Raw genomic sequence first — 26,189 nt, forward strand, 5'->3', positions numbered from 1 at the left:
AAGGAAAACACTGGCTATTGTTTAGTGCTTTAGATTAATCATAATATGATAAATAATCTAAAGCTTTAGCTTCCATCACATTCATACATCTGATGGTATACAGAAACTACAGAGCGCCACCTACTGCGCTCCTTACACACTTCTTTAGCTTCCATCACATTCATACATCTGATGGTATACAGAAACTACAGAGCGCCACCTACTACGCTCCATACATATGTAGCGGCATAGCGTATAAGTACTACTTAAGGCGTGTCAAGTTGCAACGTAAACAAAGTTACAGTTTATATTTCGGATGTAATAAATTATAGGTATTGTTTATTTATTTCATTGTTCATTATGTGAACACGCGCACTGTGTATCCGTCTTATTAAGGAACAATATACTTTCAGTCGTCATCGGTCTTTCATTTGGTCTACACCTCAGATCACACACTACCACCCTCTAAATTGGTGTACCCGACGTGATTATTTTTCTGTAGTTGTGATAGTGTAAACAGTGCGCAAAATGGCTAAAAGTACAGTAGAGTCATCAGTGGATCTCGCAGCAATTACACTTACATCGAAGATCCCTGAATTTTGGGTCGACTCGCCCCGCGTTTGGTTTTATCGAATAGAGGCCATGCTGGCACCGCAAAAATTATCAGACGACTCGCGTTTCGACATTGTCGTGTCGAAATTAACCAAGGAGGCCATCCAGCAAGTCACAGACCTTCTAATGGATCCACCCGAAGGTAAAAAGTTTGAATCGCTAAAGACACGACTTCTCTCTATTTACGAGGAATCTAAAAACAGACAACTACAAAAGTTGATAAGCGAGATGGACCTGGGAGACCAAAAACCTTCGCAACTTTTGCGTCGCATGCGAGAGTTGGCGAAAGAAAAGATTCCCGACGACACCTTAAGAATGCTGTGGCAAGGTCATCTACCTTCTCCGTTACGTGCAGTCTTAGCGGCCACGGAATTAAAAGATCTAGATAGCTTGGCCGTCCTTGCAGACAATGTATTTGAGACCACGCGCGCAACACACGTAAGCGAAGTGAGCCAACAGCAGCCAAGCACGTCCAAGGAAACAGACCTCATCATGGCTGAAATAGCCAAACTTACGATGAAGGTGGAGCAACTAGAAAGATCAAACGCTAGATCGAGACCGCAGCAACGGAATTGGAATCGTTCGAGATCAGCATCCAGAACCGGTAGCCGAGCACGATCTGCGTCACGAAGAACTCCTGAGAGCCCTGACTGGTTGTGTTATTATCATTATCGGTTCAGAACAAAGGCAAAGAAATGCAATGAGCCTTGTTCCTGGAAATCGTCCCCGGAAAACTAGCTCAGGTACCAACTGCGGCGGAGGTTTGTACCATCGTACCTAGTCACCGCCTACGAGTCACGGATCGCAACAGTGGCTTATGTTTTTTAGTGGACACCGGTGCTGACATTTCAGTGCTACCTAGTAAGTTAGTGTTAAAAAACAATAAAAATAGTGAGTGTCAAGACTATTACCTATTTGCCGCCAACGGAACTAAAATAAAGACTTATGGTGTCAAAAGTTTAGTGTTAGATCTAGGTTTACGTCGCGCATTACGGTGGACATTTGTGATAGCCGACGTGAATGCGCCTATTTTAGGTGCCGATTTTTTAGCGAACTTTAAGCTTTTAGTGGATATAAGTGCCCGTAGATTAATTGACGAAGTCACAAACTTAAAGGTTTTAGCTTCCATTGTAAGTAGTAATGAGTCGTCGATCAAAACCGTTGATATAAGTCACCCTTATTATGATCTGCTCGCTGAATTCCCTGATATAACTAAACCTGTTTCGTTTAAAGAGCCACCGAAACATTCTGTATTACATTACATCGAAACCAGCGGCCCGCCGGTATACGCACGATGCAGACCGCTGCCGCCTCATCGCTACGCTAAGGTAAGAGAAGAATTTAGGTTAATGCAGGAATTAGGAATTTGCAGACCGTCAAAAAGTGCATGGGCAAGTCCTTTACATATTGTTAGTAAGAAAAATGGTCAGTTACGTCCTTGTGGTGACTATAGAGCGCTTAACGCAATTACAAAGGCCGATCGCTATCCTATCCCGCGAATACATGATTTTACATACTCGCTAGCTAACGCAAAAATATTTTCACGTGTTGATATTTGTCGTGCATATCATTTTATTTCGGTTAATCCTGCCGATGTGGAAAAGACGGCAATTATCACACCTTTCGGCTTATTCGAGTTTCCCCGAATGACATTTGGACTTAAGAACGCAGCGCAAACCTTCCAGCGGTTTATGAACCACACAGTCCTATCTGGTTTAGATTACGTTTACTGCTACATCGATGACGTCGCAATATTTAGTAAAAATAAAATTGAACATGAACAGCATTTACGAGAAGTTTTTAGTCGTTTAAGTAAATTTGGCTTAACAATTAATCTCGAAAAATGTGAATTTGGTAAATCAAAAATCGAGTTTTTAGGTTACGAAGTTTCCACGGAAGGCATTCGACCTCTACAAGAGAAAATGGACGCTATAAATAATTTTCCTAAACCAACAACTGTCGAACAGCTCAGACGATTTTTAGGAATGGTAAATTTCTATCGTTTACATTTACCTCATGCGGTAGAATATCAAAGTCATTTAAACCAATATCTAGTAAAATCAAAGAAAAAAGATAAAACAAAAATAGAATGGACAGAGAGCGCAAACGAGGCATTCTTACGGTGTAAAGCTGCGCTACAAAGCGCGGTGACGTTATCGTATCCACAACCTGATACTCCTTTAGCACTCATGACTGACGCGTCGAACACTTACGTAGGAGCCGTTCTTCAACAATTTATAAACAATAAATGGATACCTTTAGGCTATTTTTCAAAGAAAATGTCGACTCCGCAAACTAAATATAGTACTTTCGATAGAGAACTTTTAGCAATTTATTTAGCCATAAAATATTTTCAGAACATGGTAGAAGGAAGACATTTGATTATTTATACGGACCATAAACCATTAACGTTTATGTTCAAAAAATCCAATTCTGATAATGAATTACCGCGTCGCATTAGACAAATTCTCTATATAAGCGAATTTTCTACCGACATAAGACATATAGATGGCGACAAAAACGTCGTAGCCGACACATTATCACGAGTTGAAACAATAACATGCGCTACAGTATTAGATTACGCCGCGATTGCCCAAGCTCAAGTAGACGATACGAACTTAAAGTTATTGCGTAATCAATGTAACGATAACAAACGTAATTTAATTTTCAAAGACATAGCGATACCGACAAGCCACCTTCCGGTAACGTGTGAAACGTCAACAAATAAGATTCGCCCGTATATACCGCTAAACTTTAGGAAACAAGCGTTCGAATCAGTACATAACTTGAGTCACCCAGGAATCCGTACTTCGCGAAAATTAATCAAGGAAAGATTTTTCTGGGAAGGAATGAATAGTGACATAGGCAAATGGACAAAAAGTTGCATTAAATGTCAGCGTGCAAAAGTATCCAGACATGTAAAAACTGAATTAGGACATTTTTCACTAGCAGAGCGATTTTCTCATATCCATGTCGATATAGTAGGCCCTTTACCTACCTCCATACAAGATTATAGATATTTAGTCACAATAATAGATCGCCAAACGGGTTGGCTCGAAGCTTATCCTATAAAGGATATCACAGCAGAGACTGTAGCCAAAGTAATATTCGAAGGATGGATTGCACGTTTTGGATGCCCTGTTAAGCTGACAAGCGACCAGGGTAGACAATTCGAAAGCAGTGTTTTTAAAGAACTTATGCGATATTTAGGCATCGATAAGAAAAGAACAACGCCTTACCATCCTCAGTCGAACGGGATGATCGAGCGTTGGCACCGTTCTTTAAAAGCAGCTCTAATGGCGAGGCTAAATTCAACGACTTGGGTAGACGAGCTACCAATAGTTTTGTTAGGTTTACGTGCCGCCAATCGCGATGATACAGGTGTTAGTGCTGCAGAGTTAACTTACGCAACACCTTTACGTTTACCTGGCGATTTCTATAACGATACAGACACTAAAATTTTAGATAATTGCCAATATGTACAGAAATTACAAAATATCATTAAAAACTTAAAACCGAAGCCGATGCGACATAAGGACGCCCGCACATTATTTGTATACCCGGATTTAGACAAGTGCACGCATGTGTTTGTACGATCTGATAGAGTAAGGAGACCTCTAGAACCTCCTTACGATGGTCCCTTTAGAGTGATAGGTAGAAAAGATAAGACTTATTTAATAGATTTCTCTGGCCGTACGGCATACATATCCATTGATCGACTCAAACCTGCTTACATGTGTAAAGAATCGACAAGTAACATAGTTAGTAATAAAAATAAGTTAGATAATAAGAATATAGATATAAGTACAGGTCCGGCAACAGCGATTAGCGATAATCGTTCCGCGCTCGCTAATGAATCTGCGCCTTTGCTTACAACGCGCAGCGGCCGAGTCAGTAAAAAACCTGTACGTTTTAATTTTTAAGTAAACATATTATAGTAATAAGTTAATGTTATTTGTATTTCCTGTCTAATTTAGAGTTAAGATTTATTAGTGATTTAAGTGTATTTGTATAAACCTATTAAATTTCGAACCATTGTTAATTGTTAAACTAGAGTGTACTTGATAATAAATATACTTATTGTTAGTTTGTTAGTTTTAGCTATAATATTGTTTTAAGTGATTGTTAAATCAATACCCCGCTTTGTTTTGTTAAAGTGTTTCTTTTAAAAAGGGGGAGTAGTGTAGCGGCATAGCGTATAAGTACTACTTAAGGCGTGTCAAGTTGCAACGTAAACAAAGTTACAGTTTATATTTCGGATGTAATAAATTATAGGTATTGTTTATTTATTTCATTGTTCATTATGTGAACACGCGCACTGTGTATCCGTCTTATTAAGGAACAATATACTTTCAGTCGTCATCGGTCTTTCATTTGGTCTACACCTCAGATCACACACTACCACCCTCTAAACATACTTCTTTAGCTTCCATCACATTTATAACGGGTGATTTTTTAAGTGGTTAGGATTTGATTTTCAAAAAAAACACAAAAATAATGAAAAATTTGATGAAATCTTTATTGGAATCAATAGAACGATCAATATAATTTAATATTTAATGATTATTTCATCCAAATGCTGGCCGTTTAGATGGCCCATTCACAAGGCCCAACAACAATGGCCGAAACGTTACTGTGAATGGCGCACGCTACCGTGTGATGATTGGCAATTTTTTTTTGGTCAAAATGCAAGAATTGGATATGCCTGACATGTGGTTTCAACAAGACGGGGCCACATGCCACACGATACGCGAAACAATGAGAGCCGCCTTCGGTAAACAGTTTGGGCCCGTCAATTGGCCGCCTATATCGTGTGATCTAACGCCTTTGGACTATTTCTTGTTTGTTTCATGTTAACACTCATGTCTACAGGGATAAACCAGCAACTATTGACGCACTGGGAGCCAATATTGAAGCATTTATTCGTGATATACCGGCTGGTATGTTGGAGAGAGTGTGTATTGCGAATGGGACCGCATTTGGATGAAATCATCATTAAACATTAAATTATATTGATCGTTCTACCGATTCCAATAAAGGTTTCATCAAGTTTTTAATTAATTTTGTGTTTTTTTTTAAATCAAATCCTAACCACTTAAAAAATCACCCATTATCACTGATGGTATACAGAACCTACAGAGGACCGCCTAATAAAAGATACGTGTCTAATGTTTTAAAATAATCTACAAGACGGACATTAGAATAAGACCCTATTATTTGATTTAGGTATCTTCAAAATGTACCGGTGGTCGAACGGCCCAAGCATGATTTCCAACTGTATGCCATGTCGATCACTGTGCAGCCGATTAAGAAACTGGGAGGAGTCGAGCCTCCCATAGTGAGGGCCCCGCCGGGAGTCAAACTTGTGCCTGCTACTAGTAAAGTAAGATCACTTCTATGTCTTACAGTTTCTTTAAGAAGAAAAATTTCAAAAACCAATAACTAAAAACAAATAAAAAGCAAAAAAATTACTAATGATAGGTTACCCACCGACGGAGATCACTCATATGATTTAAATGAAACTACAAGTAGTACTCGTCCACAAAAGCATAATACAAATAAATATTTCAACGAAACCTGAAAATTAAAAATTGAAATTTTCAAACAAAATAAATAATTATGCTTAATGCTTGTTGACCACAAAAGAGCTGTAATGTAGTTTGTCTTTGACATTGACACAATAAAAATCTTTATAATTATATAAAAATCAATTGGTGTTCGTCAGTCTTGCTAAAACTCGAGAACGACTGGACCAATTTGGCGTATTTTGCTCTTGAATTATTTATTGCTGGTGTCGAAATATAGGTATATTTATAGTATTTCTAAACATTATTAAAGCAGATGTCCGGGAAAATCCAGATAAGGTTTAAAAGGTGAAAAAAAAAAATGTCTGAGGCGGTACGAAGTTTGCCGGGTCAGGTAGTATTTTTATAAAAATCAGGAAAAAAGATACCTAGTTCAAAGTATAATCATTATAAGTCTATAAAAATATTAAATACAAAAACAAGGTGACAACGTGCCCTACCCGAACGGGTTGCCAGTTCAGTATACATAGAAGACAGACAGAACAGAAAGCGACTTTGTTTACTTCTTTCTTTGTTTACTATGTAGTGATGACTATGACAAAGTGTGTGTGAAGTCAAAGTCAAAGTCAAATCTTTTATTCCAGTTAAACCATATAGGCATATACGTAGGCTTTTAAAATGTCAACAAAGAACGAAATAAACAATAGTCTGTCATTCTGTCCGTCAATGAAGCTTTAGTTAGGTGCTCGTTTCAAAATGTAGCTTCGAATGGAGAAGAACGAGCAAGAAACTCCATCGTTACTCTTTTATCTTTTGACACAGGTGGGTATAGATGGCAGCAAGCGTAGGGCCGAGGAGAAGGATCGCAAGCATCCGCCAGGGAGCGCCACTTGCATGGATGCTCAGCGCGCCGCGGAGAAGGCAGACAAGGAACAAACCAAGCTGAAAGGTTTGCATGACCATCAGCATATCATTCATCCGTAGATATCATTCATCAAGTGTAGGAGAGCCATGCTTCGGCACGAATAGGACGGTAAATAAAACGTTATTTGTTTTATTTTTAATTTCATATCAAGACCTATTTATTTATCTTCATTTAATTCGTAAATTTTTGTTCACGAAAGTTCGCAATAAATAGAATTGTAGTATGCAATCAAACTCAAACTCAAAATATTTATTTGCACGTTAAGGTAGGTATTACAGGTTTTAATTTAAATGTTATGTACATCTTAACTGCCTTTTCAGGCGTTGCAAATTTGAGGGCTAACTTATCCTAGATTACATTTACTTAACCTAGGACTTAATACAATGAACGGATGAACGGACGAACGAATAATGGAACGAACGAACGAATAATCTGCGAAGTTTATCCGTTCGTTCGTTCGCTCGTTGAATTAGAGTAGGCTGATGATGATTTTATTTCTCAGGTCAGCGAAACACCAGCGGCTGGCTAGTTCTCAATGATGGTACTCAATTCATGTCTGCCATGCACTCGATTGCCTGCAGGAAGTTCTCTTGCGCTTCTAGAGGATGCCAGGTAATATTGGCTAGGCATGGTTTCTTTTACAGTTGTATAGTGGAGTGCCTGGGGGTTTTCACCTCGGACCTTTTAATCTTCCGATAATGCGGCCGCGAGCGCTAACAGCTGATGATGCGAAAGCACGCGCGCGCGAAATTCTGTTGTTTTGTTATTGTGATAAAACTAAAACTAATGAGTATACAAAAAAAGTTTCTTTGGGAAAGTTGTTTGTTATCATGAGTACAATCACGTGTTTAAATATCGTTCACTAATTACCAGTCAACTTATATACAAAAATATCCTAATTTCAGGCTTTAGCATGCTCAGTAATGGCAGTGGCCATGTCCCGAGTCGAGGACGTGTGCCGCTGGTGCTCCTCCACCCTCGACCAGATCCTGGAGAGCGGAGACCAGCTCTACCAGGACAGCTACCTACACTTCCATCCAGAAACTAAGATCTTAAACATTGAACAGGTAAGCAGCTCATGTAGTGTAGATGTCCAGTCAACAAGGATGTAGCGATTATTGGAAGCAAGTATAACAGCTCACACATAGGACCCACTTAGTTTTAAGTCAAATTTCCGTGGTGCTTGGCGACTGGGCTTCTCCCAGTTGTGGAGTCTCTTTGTGCCTTAAGGCTTAAGTCATTCTGTCTCCTGCATTAAATTCACCGAGGGAAGTGGAAACTATCGTTTTCTTTTCTTCTCCTCTAATAATATCTTCTGATTTATTTCGTTGCGGGATCCAAGACAGTCATTCATGTCCCTGAGACGCGCCGGACTTCAATGTTCCGGTGTTTTCATGGTTGTATCTACTGTAGATCCTGGCTTACAGGAGTTGCAGCGGTATGGGAGGTTGTGGCGGGCTTGTCCCATTAAAAAAACTGACCAGAAAGACTGTCCAGGCGACACACGTACTTTAGTTGTAAAACATTAATTTAATATGACACGAGAGATATTATGATACAAGGAATTGTCCTTACTATTATACAGATTCTTCGTAAGTTCTATACTCCTGGGAATTGTGTGTGTCGTGTGGTTGTCTACAAGTCCAGACACAGAGGCGTCGTCGATGTCAACCTGGTTGAGCAGGTATGTATTTCTATCTATTTTTCTTACGTATGAATGTGGTCGAAGCCAAAGAGATTTCCTTGGCCGCACGGTTCGGAGCGTTTCAATGGCACCCTTATAGGGTTTGAATATGACTTATGTACTTTTTGATTTTTTAAGTTTACTTTTTAACCATAGTTTTGACAAATTTAAGCTTTTGGGGAATCAACTTTTACAAATTATTACAATGTTTTGGGATAGTTTTTTATTTAATAAATCGCTATGGCCGCGCGTTCGAAGCGGACACTTGGTTTTTTGTACCGTTCTGTTCAATAAAATAAATAATGTTAATATTTAATATTTTATGACTGCCTCGTTGGTCGAGTGGTTGCAAGTGCGACTGCCGGGCAAGGGGTCTCGGATTCGATTCCCGGGTCGGGCTAAGTATTACTGGGAATTTTCGGTTTTTCGAAAATTTCTCAGTGGTAGCACGGAGTCTGGAAATGTGCCCGGTATATGGCAATAGGCTCACCACCTATTACACGGGACTTACAACATAAATTGTGAAATGTGGGTGTACATTGGCATTACGTGCCATAATGTGCACCTTTGCCGTACGTCTTCGGGGATTGAAGGCGTGATGTTATATTTATTTAATACCTTAGATAGGAGAATTCTTCAGAGAAGAGAGAGCGGGCGTCTTCGTCGCCGGTAAGGGAGACTTTGCCGTGGCGCTGTTCAGGACGCCGCGCGGTAAGTGATGTACCTACCTTTACAATAAAACATGTTACACTAACAATACAGTAATGGCAGCCACACACGATACAGTATACTTGCGCAAGCTTGGACTTGTACAAATTCACGTATTTCGGAGCCGACCACAAACGGCTCAAGCATGCTTGCACAAATATCATTTCACTGATATTCGTACAAGCGTGCGTACCTGCTCCATTTAAATTTTAAAACAATATCATTATTCTTGAAATTGAACTACCTGGTTGCGTTGTTTTGTGCTATGGATGATGCAGTAGCACAAATTGGCTTTATTATAGCTACGAAAAAACTGAAAACTCACAAGAGAAATCGAAAAGTATGAACTAAAGACTGGTTAATAAAAAGCAACCATTATAACCATTAATATTAAACATTAGGTATTAATAACCATTAAACGACGTGCGTGCCTACGGTGGCTAGAACAGACTGAAACTTGCGCGCGCTCCCACACACGTTCATGTAAACTTGCACAAACGCAAATTTGCACAAGTTGGGAATTGAAATTTTGAACTTTTTAATGAACTTGTGCAAGTGAATAATTTGCACAATTATCTTCCAACTCACGATACAGTATCCTTGCATAATTGCATAAGTTCATGTAAACTTGCACAAACGCAAATTTGCACAAGTTGGGAATTGAAATTTTGAACTTTTTAATGAACTTGTGCAAGTGAATAATTTGCACAATTATCTTCCAACTCACGATACAGTATCCTTGCATAATTGCATAAGTTCATGTAAACTTGCACAAACGCAAATTTGCACAAGTTGGGAATTGAAATTTTGAACTTTTTAATGAACTTGTGCAAGTGAATAATTTGCACAATTATCTTCCAACTCACGATACAGTATCCTTGCATAATTGCATAAGTTCATGTAAACTTGCACAAACGCAAATTTGCACAAGATGGGAATTGAAATTTTGAACTTTTTAATGAACTTGTGCAAGTGAATAATTTGCACAATTATCTTCCAACTCACGATACAGTATACTTGCATAATTGCATAAGTTCATGTAAACTTGCACAAACGCAAATTTGCACAAGTTGGGAATTGAAATTTTGAACTTTTTAATGAACTTGTGCAAGTGAATAATTTGCACAATTATCTTCCAACTCACGATACAGTATCCTTGCATAATTGCATAAGTTCATGTAAACTTGCACAAACGCAAATTTGCACAAGTTGGGAATTGAAATTTTGAACTTTTTAATGAACTTGTGCAAGTGAATAATTTGCACAATTATCTTCCAACTCACGATACAGTATCCTTGCATAATTGCATAAGTTCATGTAAACTTGCACAAACGCAAATTTGCACAAGTTGGGAATTGAAATTTTGAACTTTTTAATGAACTTGTGCAAGTGAATAATTTGCACAATTATCTTCCAACACACGATACAGTATACTTGCATAATTGCATAAGTCCGGACTTGATATTAGTATAGATGAGCTGCTGCATGAGCATTTAATTGCGGGCGAGAGGGCGGTGCTGCCTCCTACTTGTTAAAAAATCTATACTAATATTATAAAGCTGAAGAGTTTGTTTGTTTGATTGTTTGTTTGTTTGTTTGTTTGAACGCGCTAATCTCCAAAACTACTGGTCCGATTTGAATAATTATTTTTGTGTTAGATAGCGCTTTTATCCAGTAAGGCTATAGGCTATAAAACATCACGCTATGGCCAGTAGGAGCCAAGTAGAATGGGTAAAACCGCGCGGAAGTAGCTAGTACATGTATAAGCGGAATTAATACTAAAAATCTTACTGTATTGTTAGTGTAGCATGGATTTCCGCAAAGTAACGCCTGATTCTATTCTATTTAATAAAACATGTTTTTAAAATATTACGTTGATGGGATGGGAGGAGGTATAGAAGTGTCGGGCCTCTGATCAACATTCTATAATATAAAAATAAGTCGGGTTTTCCTTCCTGACGCTATAACTCCAGAACACAAGAACTGATTTCCACGGTTTTGTATTCGTTGGAAAGGTCTCGGGCTCCGTGAGGTTTATAGCAAAGATTCAGAAAAAAAAGGTAGAGAATCAGTGAAAATCATTGGTGTAACTGACGGATTAATTAGATTTTTAATTTCCATACATCGTCATCATCCCTATTGCCTTGTACCTATATTCTGTTTGCAGGGTATTACATGTTTGATCCGTCTGACCGAGACCGCTACGGGCGCGCAGTGGCGCCCCCTTGCATCGGCCGAGCTAGAGCCTGCTTCTCACAGTATCCTAACGTAAGAATCCAACATACTACATACCTACATACATACATAACCTCACGCCTGTTTCCAATGCGGATAGGCAAACACAATGGAACGCCAATTGCCACGGCTCTTACACACCTCTTTCGCTTCATCAACAGTCATCAGTCTTTTCATGCATGCTCGTCGGTTAAAGGTACTTTTAATTTGGCCCTTTTTATACCCTTTGCGCTATAACAAGGTGCGGCTGACAGATGCCAGTATGACGTTGACGTCTCTCTTTAGGGATGGACATTAGAAAAATCTTTTTTTATCGCTATCGATACTCGCAGCATACATTTAATTCTCTTTAATTTTTTTATTAAATGTGTGTGTTATTTAGTCGTGCAGTCTAACTACGTGTATATACTTGTCAAAATAAATATTTTATGACCGAGCCCTGAGGTGTTTCAGAGTTACAGTTTTACAAAACCGTGAAGAAAACAAGGATATATTAGTTTGTATATGGGTGAATTTCAACAAATGCCATCTTTTTTTTATCATATCGGTGCTTTTTTTGTTTATGTACATATTTTGCTTATTTTTTAGGTTTTATGTAATCTTTAGGATAGTATATATTCCCAAATTTAACATCATCAACATATCATGTAAAACTTAAAGGTTTGAATTCTGGTTTCCACCGATATGATAAACCGTCACCGATTTTTTTTTATGTACACCTATGAAAAGGTTATCTACCTATATGATAAATTTATCCACCGAAATGATAAACTTATCCACCGAAATGATAACATATCCAGCGATATGATAATCTATCTATCTTTGAAATATAGTTAGTATAGGTGCCTATATATTTTTACAAGGGTGAAGAACTGAAGACCTGAACTGTCTGGTCTCATGAAAGAAGACTACATCCAACGAGAATTGATTTAAAAATAAATTATACTATTTTATTATATTTACTTTCTACTTTTTCTTTTTAAATTTTACTAAGGTTCTTAGAGTTTTAATAAAGAATATACATTTGTATTACCAATGTCTTTATTAAAATGAAGCACAAAGATAAATAAAAAATCATAACAACATCATAATAACGTTTTGTAAAAAGTCATAAAACAAAAGTTGTTGTTTATGGTGTCACTAATATAGTCCTGAGAGGTTGTTAGTGTTTTACCAATAACCCAATACTAATAAACATTATTAGTATTATATAGTAAGTTTTTATAATAACCGCATACATCAACATCGCTCCATCGCTGGCGCCGAGAGCACCGCACGAAATTACACAGGATCTACCGATATGCATAAAAAGACACCGAGATGATAAAACAATCCACCGTTATGATAAAGCAATCCACCGATATGATAAAACAATCCACCGATATGATAAAGCATACACCGATGTGAAAGAAACTGTACGTCCATAACACCGATATGATAACCTAGGACACCGATTGAATTTTCTTATCATTTCGGTGTAAATTATCATATCGGTGGTAAAAAATGCCACCGATTACGGACCCGCCGATGTAAAGTTAGGTTTAAATTACTTTTGGCCACCTATATGAGAGCATTTTTCGAGACAAGTATGTTTGGCCTCTCAGTAATTATAAACGTCGGTTATGTATTAAAATATGCTCTATGTTAATAATAAAACTAATAGAGTTACATCACTTAAACTCAATTATTTGGACAAGTGTATAAGCATTTTTGATCAGTAAAAAAAAAGGGTAGCCACCGATATGAGAAAAATTGAGGTTTATGTATGGAATTCTACCCTTAAATAGTCCTAGGCAAATTATATTTTTGCCACAACCCAATAACTGCCTATTGAATTTGAAAAAAAATAATCCAGAACAATATTTCTTTTTTCAAATACGAATTGGGCCTTCACTAACGACAAAAAAAAGTCATTTGGGATATTCACCCATATGTTAGATTAAGTACCACCACGCATTATCAATGGCGCCGGAAATGTCTAGAAAAATGCCTACTACATATTTCTGCTCAGATAATGTCACTGTGGTTTGGGCAGAGAAGCCGCGTCTACAGTGGATTTACCCACATAATTAAAGGTTTTTTAAGAATGATAATTGAACGACGCACGATTTTCGTTTTTTATTCGCAAAAAACATCGACTACCTATCCATCGTAGCCGTACATCCCATCACTAAACACGACTATGGCTTTACGTTATACGCATAACACTTTACTTTATTTTTCATTTCATTAGATTTTAATTGAATACTAGAACATTCCGGTTGGTTTTAATTTAATTAACTACGCATCCGAATGATTTAACATAATACGAATGTGATACAGCTAAAATATTAAAGCATAATTTTTAAATCGCAGCAACTGTCAAGAGTGATACGAATCGTTACTGAATCTGTCAGCCGCACCTTGTTAGAGCGCATTAGGTACAAATATGCGCGCTACATTTAACACGTATAAGCCATATAAAGTCAATGTATACAGTTTTTTGCAGATATTACTAGGTGAGCGATATCTGAATCGGAGTAGACACTCTACTCCGGTTCTCGAATCCGAAATTTTGTTTACATCTTCGGCCGTAGGTTTTATTGATTTACTAATGAAATTACTTAAACATACACCTTTTATTTTTAATTTCTAATCAAAACCCATTCATTTATCTTCATTTCACTTTGTTCATTTTGTTCACGAAAGTTCGCAATAAATGGAATTGTAGAACGAAATCTGCGAAGTTTCGAACGAAACTTCGTTTTTCGTTGAATAAGAGTAGGCCTCCTGATTTCATTCAGGGCAGTAGTCCCACTATTCTATCCTGTCCAACTTCTATTGAAATGGGGTTTGCCAGACGGCACTAGGGTGGACCTCCCATTCTTCGTCCAATAGGGAATTAGCTAGTGTCACACCAATGGATTTTCATTAGTTAACAGCTGCAATGATTGGACGCTTCACGCCATCTGGTGATTGAAAACGGTAGCCCCCATTGGACAATTGTACCTGGTTTTTTATGGATGATCCGGTAAACGAGCAATCGTATAAACTGATGGTAAGCAATCACCGCCGCCCATGGATATTTGAAACACCAGAGGCGTTACAACTACGTTGTCTTCTTTTGGTAAGTGTGATGTTTGGGCCTTCACTCACGCCCCTGTATACAGCGTTATCGTTTATCGCCCATGTACTGTGAGGACGTCGTATCACTCCGGTCGAACCGACCCATTTGTGCCGAAGCATGGCTCTCCCACGTAAATTTATACCGCTTCGATAATTTACAGGTACAATGCCTTGCTGAGAAGCTCGGTCCAAACATCCCGCCCACGGTTGAAGTTGAGAATTTGGAAGAAACAGTAAGTAATAATTGGACTACGTAGATAAGGAGGTTTCGTGAACGCGCAATAGTTACAGCTGTGTACAGTCTGTCACTCTCTCAGCACTCCCCTACACTCCCCTAGTACGCTACATGTCACACAGCTTGCTACGCGCAGTAGTTACAGCTGTGTACAGTCTGTCACTCTCTCAGCACTCCCCTACACTCCCCTAGCGCGCTACATGTCACACAGCTTGCTACGCGCAGTAGTTACGGCTGTGTACAGTCTGTCACTCTCTCAGCACTCCCCTACACTCCCCTAGCGCGCTACATGTCACACAGCTTGCTACGCGCAGTAGTTACAGCTGTGTACAGTCTGTCACTCTCTCAGCACTCCCCTACACTCCCCTAGCGCGCTACATGTCACACAGCTTGCTACGCGCAGTAGTTACGGCTGTGTACAGTCTGTCACTCTCTCAGCACTCCCCTACACTCCCCTAGCGCGCTACATGTCACACAGCTTGCTACGCGCAGTAGTTACGGCTGTGTACAGTCTGTCACTCTCTCAGCACTCCCCTACACTCCCCTAGCGCGCTACATGTCACACAGCTTGCTACGCGCAGTAGTTACGGCTGTGTACAGTCTGTCACTCTCTCAGCACTCCCCTACACTCCCCTAGCGCGCTACATGTCACACAGCTTGCTACACGCAGTAGTTACAGCTGTGTACAGTCTGTCACTCTCTCAGCACTCCCCTACACTCCCCTAGCGCGCTACATGTCACACAGCTTGCTACGCGCAGTAGTTACAGCTGTGTACAGTCTGTCACTCTCTCAGCACTCCCCTACACTCCCCTAGCGCGCTACATGTCACACAGCTTGCTACGCGCAGTAGTTACGGCTGTGTACAGTCTGTCACTCTCTCAGCACTCCCCTACACTCCCCTAGCGCGCTACATGTCACACAGCTTGCTACGCGCAGTAGTTACTGCTGTGTACAGTCTGTCACTCTCTCAGCACTCCCCTACACTCCCCTAGTACGCTACATGTCACACAGCTTGCTACGCGCAGTAGTTACGGCTGTGTACAGTCTGTCACTCTCTCAGCACTCCCCTACACTCCCCTAGCGCGCTACATGTCACACAGCTTGCTACGCGCAGTAGTTACAGCTGTGTACAGTCTGTCACTCTCTCAGCCACTTTCATAAAGTAACCTGTGCCCATAATTCCCTTCGCAAAGTCCTGTAGTTTTGTATCTTGTTTGCAAAATTCCATCTAAACAGGATAGGATATGATAGAAAACGATAGAAGAGACTTGAGTTAAACAATTTAAAATGATTTTGTTCACAGCCAAGAAGAATTAGTAAGCAATTGGAACCTGTAAGTGAAGATGAAAAGGAGGTTAGTATACTTCTACCAATATATGGTACTAATGTACTAATCACATCAATAAAGGTACGCGTCCAAAGGCCCGTATCGTACGCATCGGTCGCATCGCACGCAACGGATTTTAGTTGTAGATCTAGGATTCCACTTTCACTCGGATTTTTGGCATCGACATACCATATGACGTCATCGGTACGCATCGCATGTAGGCATTGCCGATGATGCGGTCCGTACGATGCGGATCAGTGGACGCAGTTGTATGAGTTTCTATACAAGACAAACTAAAATCCGTTGCGTGCGATGCGGGCCTGTGGACATTTAATAAGAACAGTCGCCCAATTATATTTAATACCATACCTGAAATCATTAAAAACCTAACATTAAGCAAATTCTCAAAATGTCTTTTTTAAAGTATAACTGATGGAAAAGAATTTCTACTCGGTAAATGACACATTTAATAAGAAAAAGGTACATAATTTAAAAAACTAAAAAACCCGACTGCGTTTCTTTATAATTTGAAAATGAAAATACCCTAAAACAAGCATGTCATCGTATAATTGAAGCAGTCGGGACCCATTCTAAATATGAAGACTTAGTGAGGGCACATACGGCTGGTTTTCTAAACCGGCAATTCTGATTGGTTGGTCCGTTAAACCAAACTCGTACCTACTTAGAATACAAAACGCCATACGTAGTTATGTTTGGATTTCGTTAAACTTAAAAAAGCAAACTTCGTATCGCTTTGTTTCATTTATTCCCACAAACTATCTTCACATCAATTTTTTTTTTAATCTGACATGGTCACTAACACTAGAATTGGAACTTAAATCGGGATATTTACCATGTTTTTCAATTTTAGTGAGTTTCCGATATTTCGACACTGTTGCAAGCACCATGATCACGGATAAACTGGGGCCTTAGTCTGCTATTACAATTGTGTCAGAATGGTCGATCACTGAGCAGTGCGAGAGGGACGGAGCTATACAACCTTCATAGTACATGACACAATTGTAATAGCAGACTAAGGCCCCAGTTTATCCGTGATCATGGCGCTTGCAACAGTGCCGAAATATCGGAAACTCACTAAAATTGAAAAACATGGTAAATATCCCGTTTTAAGTTCCAATTCTAGCATCAATATTTTGTTTATTTTTCAGGTGAAATTCACGGAACCAACGTCGTTTTCGATTTACGGTATGGATGTAACCAGTTTACGTAGACTGAATCAACACGAGCGATAGAGCGACAACTAGGCGCTGCCCTACGGTCAGATTCAATACCTGTATTCTATAATATAAAACTAAGTCAGGTTTTCCTTCCTGACGCTATAACTTCAGAACGCACGAACCGATTTCCACGGTTTTGCATTCGTTGGAAACGTCTGGAGTCCGTGAGGTTTATAGCAAAGAAAATTTTGGAAAATGGAAATTTTGACATAAGCTCTTATACATAATGCATCAACATTCCGTTTCTAGTAAGAAAATCTATGTATATAAATAGGTATAGGTTATTGAAAACGGCCGTAAATTGCGAATAGGTATAAAACACCCGAAAAATGGTGTCACGTCACCACTACGCAAAGCGGCTTCGTACCGCGTCGTAGTCCTGGCGTTCCCAACCGAATTGTTTTGTTATTGTCGTTTTCACACTAGCTCTTAACTACGAAAGTCTAACGTAAACTGGAATACAATCATACGCTGTATCGGAACTACGCCGTTCTGAATTGTGCTAATAGTACGCCGATTTGAAATGTTCTCTTGCAATACTCAGATATGAATATCTACTGCATGAAAAACAAGATTATGGCTATAATTATTTTTTTGTAACTTTTCTAGTTTGTAAGTGATTTTGTTTGTTAAGGACGCGTGTGAAAGGGACAAGTATAATATAAATTGTGAGTGTATTGTTCTAGTCCCGCCACACTTCATAAGAACGCTTTTTTAATAAAATAAGTTTTTAAAATCATTTGGTTTCATTTTGTATCGTTCATACTTTAAAAAAATTAAATATAGGTATACATATGTCGGGATCGAGGGTAGAATTGGAACACTAGCGCCCCCCTAGGCGCTCGACGGAGTCAAGGATTCATCGGCTGAGCGGCGTGTCGATCACTTCTCGTGCAGCAGCCGACCAGTGCGGTCGAATATTGAACCGTCGCGTGTTTCAACTGTATACCTAGTCTGTAACCTGTTAGTTTGATATTGTAACAGTTAATTATCTTTCATGTACTTTGTAACCATGTTTGCACTTTGAGAGTGACTGAGACCTCTGAGTTTGTTTCGGCATTTCTTCTCTGAGTTGGTTGGAAATACCGGCCCAATCAGTAGCTTAAGTAAAGTAACAGTGCAATGTATAGAATTAAACAATAGTTCCATATCGAAAACTTTATTATTTTACTGCTACCTACGTCATAACGCCCACAAGGATTCCTGACATCAGAAGAGATTCTCCTTTCACTGACATATCGAAAGTGAGATATCTCCTAAATAAAAATAAAAAAATATATGACACCATGCGTACAAACTATTAGAAAAACTTCCTTGGTTTATTACCTAATAGTGGAGCGCCTGGGGGTTTTCACCTCGGATTAGAGTTACAGTGAATGAATTAATATGATCGATGTGGGATATTGTTTTTTAAACTATAAATTGCAATGTTTACCCAAAATTTTTTTGTGCACTCCATTTTTTTATTGTTTAAACAAATTATTATAAAAAATTAATGTTTGACCATATATTTTCACTTTAAACAGTTTTTTTTTTTTATTTATATGTTAAATCTTACCTGAGTAGACATATAGGCACATTTTTCAAAGATACCTGTGTATAAAAATAGCAGTATCTCGAACAGGTAGAAAAACGTGGAGGGAGAGCGGAGCGACAGCTGCTATGTACAATGGAACTTCTTGGCCAGTTTAATTATAAATGAAACGCACTTTATTGTGTACATTGAAAAAAATACGGTAATTAATTATGACTAATGAAAAGAAAAAAAAATTTGTACAAAATCTGTTTATTTAAATATATTACATGGTTGTCTACATCAAATATTTTCTTCTACTTCATCTATCTGTATAATAGGTGAAGTATTGGAACAACTATTTCCGCTGCACTGTAAACATGATACACTGCAGTATAAACTACACTCGCGAGCAACCAAATCGACTCAACCTACATGTGCGCAATCGAAGATGTTTTCTTAAAAATATACTGAATTGCTTTTAAAAACCGATATACCATTAGAAAGCTTACAACTTCAGCTTTATATTGGTACCATTATTATACAAATTGTATCAGTACTTTTTAAAATATTTAACTTAATTTAGCGGACTAGAGTATTTGCTCACTATGACTCCAACAAGTTATAACACAAACTACCCCTATAAAACCTCCACATTACCTTAATGTTTAAACTTTATCTGTGGCTTATCGAAAGTTGATCGTACACATCTCCGCAAAAACGCTTCATTTTATTTCCAAAAATTTTTGATACGACACCAGAAGAAGCCGCTCAAGTCGTTGCTCTACTGGAACAAGGACTAAGTCAGCGAAGAGTTGCTGCTCATCTGAGTTTGAGCCAATCTGCAGTATCAAGAGGGTACAGGTAGTATCAAGATACTAGTGCCTTCAATCGAAGACCAAGAATAAGCCGCCACCGGTCCACCTCGGAGAGAGACGACCGTTTTATTGTTTCAACTTCGCTACGAAATCGTCACTTACCCGGTGTCGATGTTCAACAGGAACTCAGAAGAGTTCGAAGAGTGGCTGTCAGCGAGTGGACAGTACGGAGATGGTTGGAGGAAGCCAACCTCACCCCTAAACGGCCTGCCACAGGCCCGAAATTGACGACCCGCCATCGGCAAGCGCGCATTCAATTTGCCCGAGAACTCTCACTCTCTCCGAGGTGGACCGGTGGCGGCTTATTCTTGGTCTTCGATTGAAAGCACTAGTATCTTGATACTACCTGTACCCGCTTGATACTGCAGATTGGCTCAAACTCAGATGAGCAGCAACTCTTAGCTGACTTAATCCTTGTTCCAGTAGAGCAACGACTTGAATTCTTCTGGTGTCGTATCCAAAATTTTTGGAAAATAAATTTATGAAGCGTTTTTGGGGAGATGTTACGATCAACTTTCGATAAGCCACAGATAAAGTTTAAACATTAAGGTAATGTGGAGGTTTTATAGGGGTAGTTTGTGTTATAACTTGTTGGAGTCGTAGTGAGCAAATACTCTAGTCCGCTAAATTAAGTTAAATATTTTAAAAAGTACTGATACAATTTTTATAATAATGGTACCAATATAAAGCTGAAGTTTAAGCTTTCTAATGGTATATCTTTTTAAAAGCAATTCAGTATATTTTTAAGAAAACATCTTCGAATGCGCACATGTAGGTTGAGTCGATTTGGTTGCTCGCGAGTGTAGTTTATACTGCAGTGTATCATGTTTACAGTGCAGCGGAAATAGTTGTTCCAATACTTCACCTATTATACAGATAGGTGAAGTAGAAGAAAATATTTGATGTAGACAACAATGTAATATATTTATAAACAGATTTTGTACTAATATTTTTTTTTCTTTTCATTAGTCATAATTAATTACCTTATTTTTTTAAATGTACACAATAGAGTGCGTTTCATTTATAATTAAACTGGCCAAGAAGTTCCATTGTACATAGCAGCTGTCGCTCCGCTCTCCCCTCCACGTTTTTCTACCTGTTCGAGATACTGCTATTTTTATACACAGGTATCTTTGAAAAATGTGCCTATATGTCTACTCAGGTAAGATTTAACATATAAATAAAAAAAAATACTGTTTAAAGTGAAAATATATGTCAAACATTAATTTTTTATAATAATTTGTTTAAACAATAAAAAAATGGAGTGCACAAAAAAATTTTGGGTAAACATTGCAATTTATAGTTTAAAAAACAATATCCCACATCCATCATATTAATTCATTCACTGTAACTCTAATCCGAGGTTTTACGGTTTTGAATGCTCCAGGCACTCCACTATAAACAGAAACGTTAAATTATTTAGAAAATTCTCAAAAACAAATGAATTAAATGATGATAAGTAGAGTGTAAAGAGAAAAGGGCAATTTCATATTTTGCAAAATTTTGTTCAAAGTGATCTCCCCTACGACGAATACACGCCTAAACACACTACCTTATCTCTATGACGTTCACTCTTGGGCTGAATATGCGTCTTATTTCGTCAAATATGTTTCGGAGAACATCGATGCACGGCCAATTCCCTCTGTATAAACAAGGGACTTCATGTAAAAATCAACCAGCGTTAGATTCTGGACACCGTGCTTGCCATGGAGTCCGACCCCCGTGCCAACATAGCGCCTGGGACCCGAGGTATCCAACCATTGCCCCACAGTAGTTCGATAATGCACTTGACAATCGTCGTGTGGAATAAATTCGTCAATCAAATTAATAAATTAATTCAATAAGTTAATTCATCTTGTTTCTAAATTAAAAGGAGATTGTCCAAATCTGGCTATTTTTGAACAGGCTGCTCAACAAAAATGTAATTTACCAATAATTTTATTTATATTTTAGTAAATGTCTGACGCTAATAACTTTGTATCAATTTGTACTTTAAAAAAATCGATTTTTATTGGTATTTGTTATGATAAGACCAAGTATTTATAGTAGTTGGCTTTGAATTTGACTTTAGTGCTGCCAATCTGCTGTCAATCTGTTGTGTTTTTCGTCAAAATGACAGATATTATTCGCTTTGTTCTTTTGCATTGTGAGTGTTGAAACTCCAATTTATTGCGTGCGAAAATACAAAGTAGGAAAACATATTTCGTATATATATTATATGAAAATAACACTAAAGGCAGGACAGCCATAAAACATTATTGCTGCAACTGCATGGTGGGTCATAGAACAGTAGGTTGATGTGCACATATAATAACTATTATTTGGTTTTTAAGCTGGGCAAGGTACCAGAAAATTATGAATCCACCTGCCGAGTTCCTTGACCATATTTTAATTACATATGAATCGGATTAATAATGCATTTTAATAGAAAAAAAAGTTTTATTTCATGCATAACCAGTTTCAATAAAATGTAAAAAAATATCTAAATATAAATCTGGATACAAAACTAAGTTTGTATCTTCATTCTTACTGATATGAACTAATAAATCAAACATATATTATTAGCTGAAGTGCTTGTTCAAAAATAGCCAAAGTCCCATACAAATTGGTCAATCCCCTTTAAAACAATGACCCTAGCTCATTCCTTAAAAATTCTTCGGTTAGTTACAAATCGGTTATTTTAACATGTATTATGAAAAATAGGATATCAAAATAGCATAATATATGTGGTTTTATGGGCTTCGTAGGGCCGAAGGTTGAAATTAAACTCAAACTCAAACTCAAAATATTTATTTGCATGTTAAGGTAGGTATTACAGGTCTTAATTTAAATTTAAAGTACATCTTAACTGCCTTTTTCAGGCGTTGCAAATTTGAGGGCTATCACTAACTTATCCTAGACTACATATTTAATTTTCAAATTTCATAGAATTAAGTAGCTAGGAATAATTATTAATCTAAACTAACACATTAACTTAACCTAGGACTTAATACAAACTTAATATACACACACAACGTCACGCCTTTTATCCACGAAGGGGTAGGCAGAGGTGCACATTACGACACTTAATGCCGCTATACAATGTACACCCACTTTTCACCGTTTGTGTTATAAGTTTATTATTGAATACAGACTTGCGTATGTCATAGATGTATATGGATGGTAGTGTTAAAAGATTGTATTTGATGAAATAGGGCCTGCAGGGGTTCCCCTACCTGGCAGAATTTTAATGCTCCGAAATTTGTTTGGCATGACACACTTGGCAGAATCTTTTTTAAACGAACGTACATATGGCATAAAAATCATTTAATATCATTATTGTTTTGCCGAATGTTTAAATATGTCCGAATTTACAAAGGCATACTTTTAAGATGGTAGAATTTTATTTAGCATAATTACGTTTGGCAAAGCTTAATTTTCCATTTTTTTTTTTCACATAACGTTTATTTAGAGCGACGATTGTTTGGCATAATTTCACTTGGCATATTAAGAAGATGGTAGAATAAAAGTTAGTGAAGTGACAGAACCGAATCGCTGCAAAACCGACTGCACGTAGTCTTGTCTGCCCTACCCCTAGAGTGCAATTTAAAATCGCGTAGGCGCGGAGGGGCGAGGCGGCCCGCGGGCTGAGGAGCAGGCGGCTACGAGCGAGCCGCCGCTGCTGAGGCTGGCCAAGCTGAGCCGAAGCTGCGGTGGTGAGCGAAAGCCGTCTGCGACGATTCTCCGTTAAATTGGGGACCTCCGGAGCCCCGCAGCTCCGGAGCCGTTACAGAAACCATGCTTGCTTGCTTGCATGCTGCATGCTTGCTTGCACGCTGCATGCTTGTTTGCTTGCTTGCATGCTGCATGCTTGCTTGCATGCTGCATGCTTGCGTGATAGATGAGTCTTTCAATTATTATGGTTATGAAATTTATGCTAAAAGACGATTCTGACAGTGAACATTCTGCAATATGATGGTTCTACCTTTCAATATTATGCGTATCAATTTATGCCTAAAGATGATTCTGACTTGCAAAATTATGCGTTTTAATGTATTACAAATGATGGTATACCAAATGATTTTCTGCGAAATGAAGTTTCTGCCATGCGTTGTTATGCAAAATAAAATTATGACCAAAAAATTCTACTAATAAAGGTAGACCCGGCCTGCAGCTATCTTGGTTTTTTATTTGGTTATGATTCGTACGCATTTTTTTTTTTTGAAATATAAATAGGTCGTGAATATTTACACTATCTCCCCATAACATAACGCCGTATCTCAACCAGGAGTACGCATGCGAAGTAAGCTGATAGTGCTGTTTCAATATTAGTACTGCATTTAATTTGAAAAAGAGCGTATGTGAATTTTGATAATTTTGATTTTATATGGTCTATGTGGGTTTTCCAATTTATATGGGTGTCTATATTAGCTAGGACCGTTAATATAAATGCAAAAGTTGGTTGAGTTTGTGTGTAAGTTTGTTACTCAACCACGTCAAAACGGCTAATGGGATCGGGGCGAAATTTGGAACAGGGGTAGATTATGTTCTGGAATAAATCATAGGATACTTTATCCGACGGAATCGCAGACGAAGCCGCTGGCAGAAGCAATATATCTAATATATATGTATATAATAATAAAAGTGGTACAGCATAATTACCAAGTAGACTGATACAAGTGACTTTAATTAAAATAAAAACGTTCTGGCCATTACAACGCCCACGATGGACGGGTAGCCAAGACCGGCGCGAAGCACCAGACGACCTCACACGTAAAGATAGCCATGAACACCTTCCGAGTTACCACAGCCACGACAACTCACAAGTGGATAGTACAGCGGTTCTAAAATATAATCAACTATTCTACGTACTTAGGTACATTACCTGCGTCTTACAATACTAACGTTACAGCAACTGATTAACACAAGCAAATATTAAAATTGGCATTCTAGATTTCTTACAAGTCTAAAGCATTGGAACTAAAACTATATAAAATTACATCTGTTTAGTCGTCGCAAAATAAGATGTCTTCGCGAGGTGTTACCAAATGTCGTGTAAGCCTATGATACTTGTTCGTATTCAGGATCATTATTTTCTGGAAGAATATAAATTCCTCTGTTTGGTTCCCTTGGGAAGATTTGGTTACCGTAATATGGCTGCGACGTAGGAACCTGAAAATAAACAAAAAATCCAAAATATTAGACAGATCTAGCTTGATACTCTGTGTACACTAGGGTCCGCTGAATATTCAATGAGTCACGACTTAGTATCTGATTACTAACTGTTAGCAGAGCCGTATTATCGCTGTTAAGGCCAACTAGCCAACTGCCCAGGGCGCCAGGTCACAGAGGGGCGCCGCGGACGCGCGTGCCCAACTGCACATAGTGGTGGCGAAGCCAAAATCAGTCCGGGGCGCCCATGAGCTGCTTGCCTAGGGCGCTCCCTAGGTTTCATCCGGCTCTGCCTACTATTCCTATAATCTCCAGGAAATAATTTACAATCAATTTCAACAGCCTGGTAGACTATTGAATCTGGCGGTATTGTCATTTTGCTATTTGCCGTTTTCAGTAAATTCTCAGCTGTAGCAGTGCTAACTTTTGGACTCAAGCAATGTGTTTGTGTGTGTAAATGTTAGACAGTATTGAAGTACGGTAGTATGTAGCTGCTTTATACAAGTTGAACGTGTCGGCTCGACCTTACAGCAGGGGCGGCGTAGCATTCGTTTGTTGGTCGAATTGTACATTTAGTGAGGAATTACTTAGTGTTGTGCTACAATAGTTAGTGGCAGAACAGAATGGGGCTGCCATATTTTTGGCCACCAGATGGAGCACATGTAGCAAGAGGAAATTTCGGCTAATTACTGCAGAAACGGATTTCTGTAAGGTCCACGGTAGAAGGTTTAAGTATATGGTGTTGCAAGTTAGGCAGAGTGTCCGCTTGCCACGAGGCGGGCCGTAAGATTTATTGCTACCAAAGAAATACAAAAATGTTGGTAGGGAGATACTTACGGTGGGGTTTGGCAGCGGTTTCTTTTTGCGGCAAACGTAAACAACTGCTACGAATGCGGCAGCCAGCAGTACTGTTGGTATCGCCACGTACAGTCCCAGGTAACCTGTAGTGAAAGGGTGTGAGAACCAGACCGAATGCTTGGAACAGCCAGACCAAGCGGACGGGTGTCTCGTCTTAGGAAGAGAATAATATTCTTTACTGACGCAGGTAACAATTATCCCCTCCCCTAATACCA

At 38.6% G+C, this 26,189-nt stretch overlaps 3 protein-coding genes and 1 long non-coding RNA gene across 10 annotated transcripts in view; 2 read left to right on the plus strand and 2 right to left on the minus strand.

Moving 5' to 3' along the window:
- LOC118280191 (uncharacterized) overlaps positions 1-18,310 on the plus strand; it is a 65,488-nt gene extending 47,178 nt beyond the window's left edge. The window contains 10 exon segments of the mRNA XM_050702217.1: positions 5,818-5,974; positions 6,939-7,065; positions 7,544-7,653; positions 7,947-8,108; positions 8,627-8,725; positions 9,349-9,436; positions 11,601-11,701; positions 14,935-15,006; positions 16,313-16,363; positions 17,506-18,310. Of these exon segments, the coding sequence (XP_050558174.1) occupies positions 5,818-5,974; positions 6,939-7,065; positions 7,544-7,653; positions 7,947-8,108; positions 8,627-8,725; positions 9,349-9,436; positions 11,601-11,701; positions 14,935-15,006; positions 16,313-16,363; positions 17,506-17,589 (1,051 nt within the window). The 3' untranslated portion in view covers positions 17,590-18,310.
- Positions 1-26,189, minus strand: part of LOC118280547 (fatty acyl-CoA reductase wat-like) — a 138,828-nt gene that overhangs the window by 88,587 nt on the left and 24,052 nt on the right. The gene's annotated exons all lie outside the window — the stretch shown is intronic.
- On the plus strand, positions 219-4,953 carry LOC126912050 (uncharacterized). Its single transcript, XR_007706667.1, has 2 exons — positions 219-259; positions 4,816-4,953. It is a non-coding gene; the product is annotated as an uncharacterized LOC126912050 (long non-coding RNA).
- LOC118280253 (uncharacterized) overlaps positions 24,611-26,189 on the minus strand; it is a 104,163-nt gene continuing 102,584 nt past the window's right edge. For all 7 annotated transcript variants that reach the window (XM_050702203.1, XM_050702201.1, XM_050702202.1 and 4 more), the window contains 2 exons: positions 25,954-26,057; positions 24,611-25,116 (listed from right to left, as the gene is read on the minus strand). In XM_050702203.1, the coding sequence (XP_050558160.1) occupies positions 25,006-25,116; positions 25,954-26,057 (215 nt within the window). In that variant the 3' untranslated portion in view covers positions 24,611-25,005. The remainder of the gene's footprint in view (positions 25,117-25,953; positions 26,058-26,189) is intronic.

This window comes from Spodoptera frugiperda, chromosome 21 (assembly GCF_023101765.2).
Source record: "Spodoptera frugiperda isolate SF20-4 chromosome 21, AGI-APGP_CSIRO_Sfru_2.0, whole genome shotgun sequence".
Lineage (NCBI taxonomy): Eukaryota > Metazoa > Arthropoda > Insecta > Lepidoptera > Noctuidae > Spodoptera > Spodoptera frugiperda.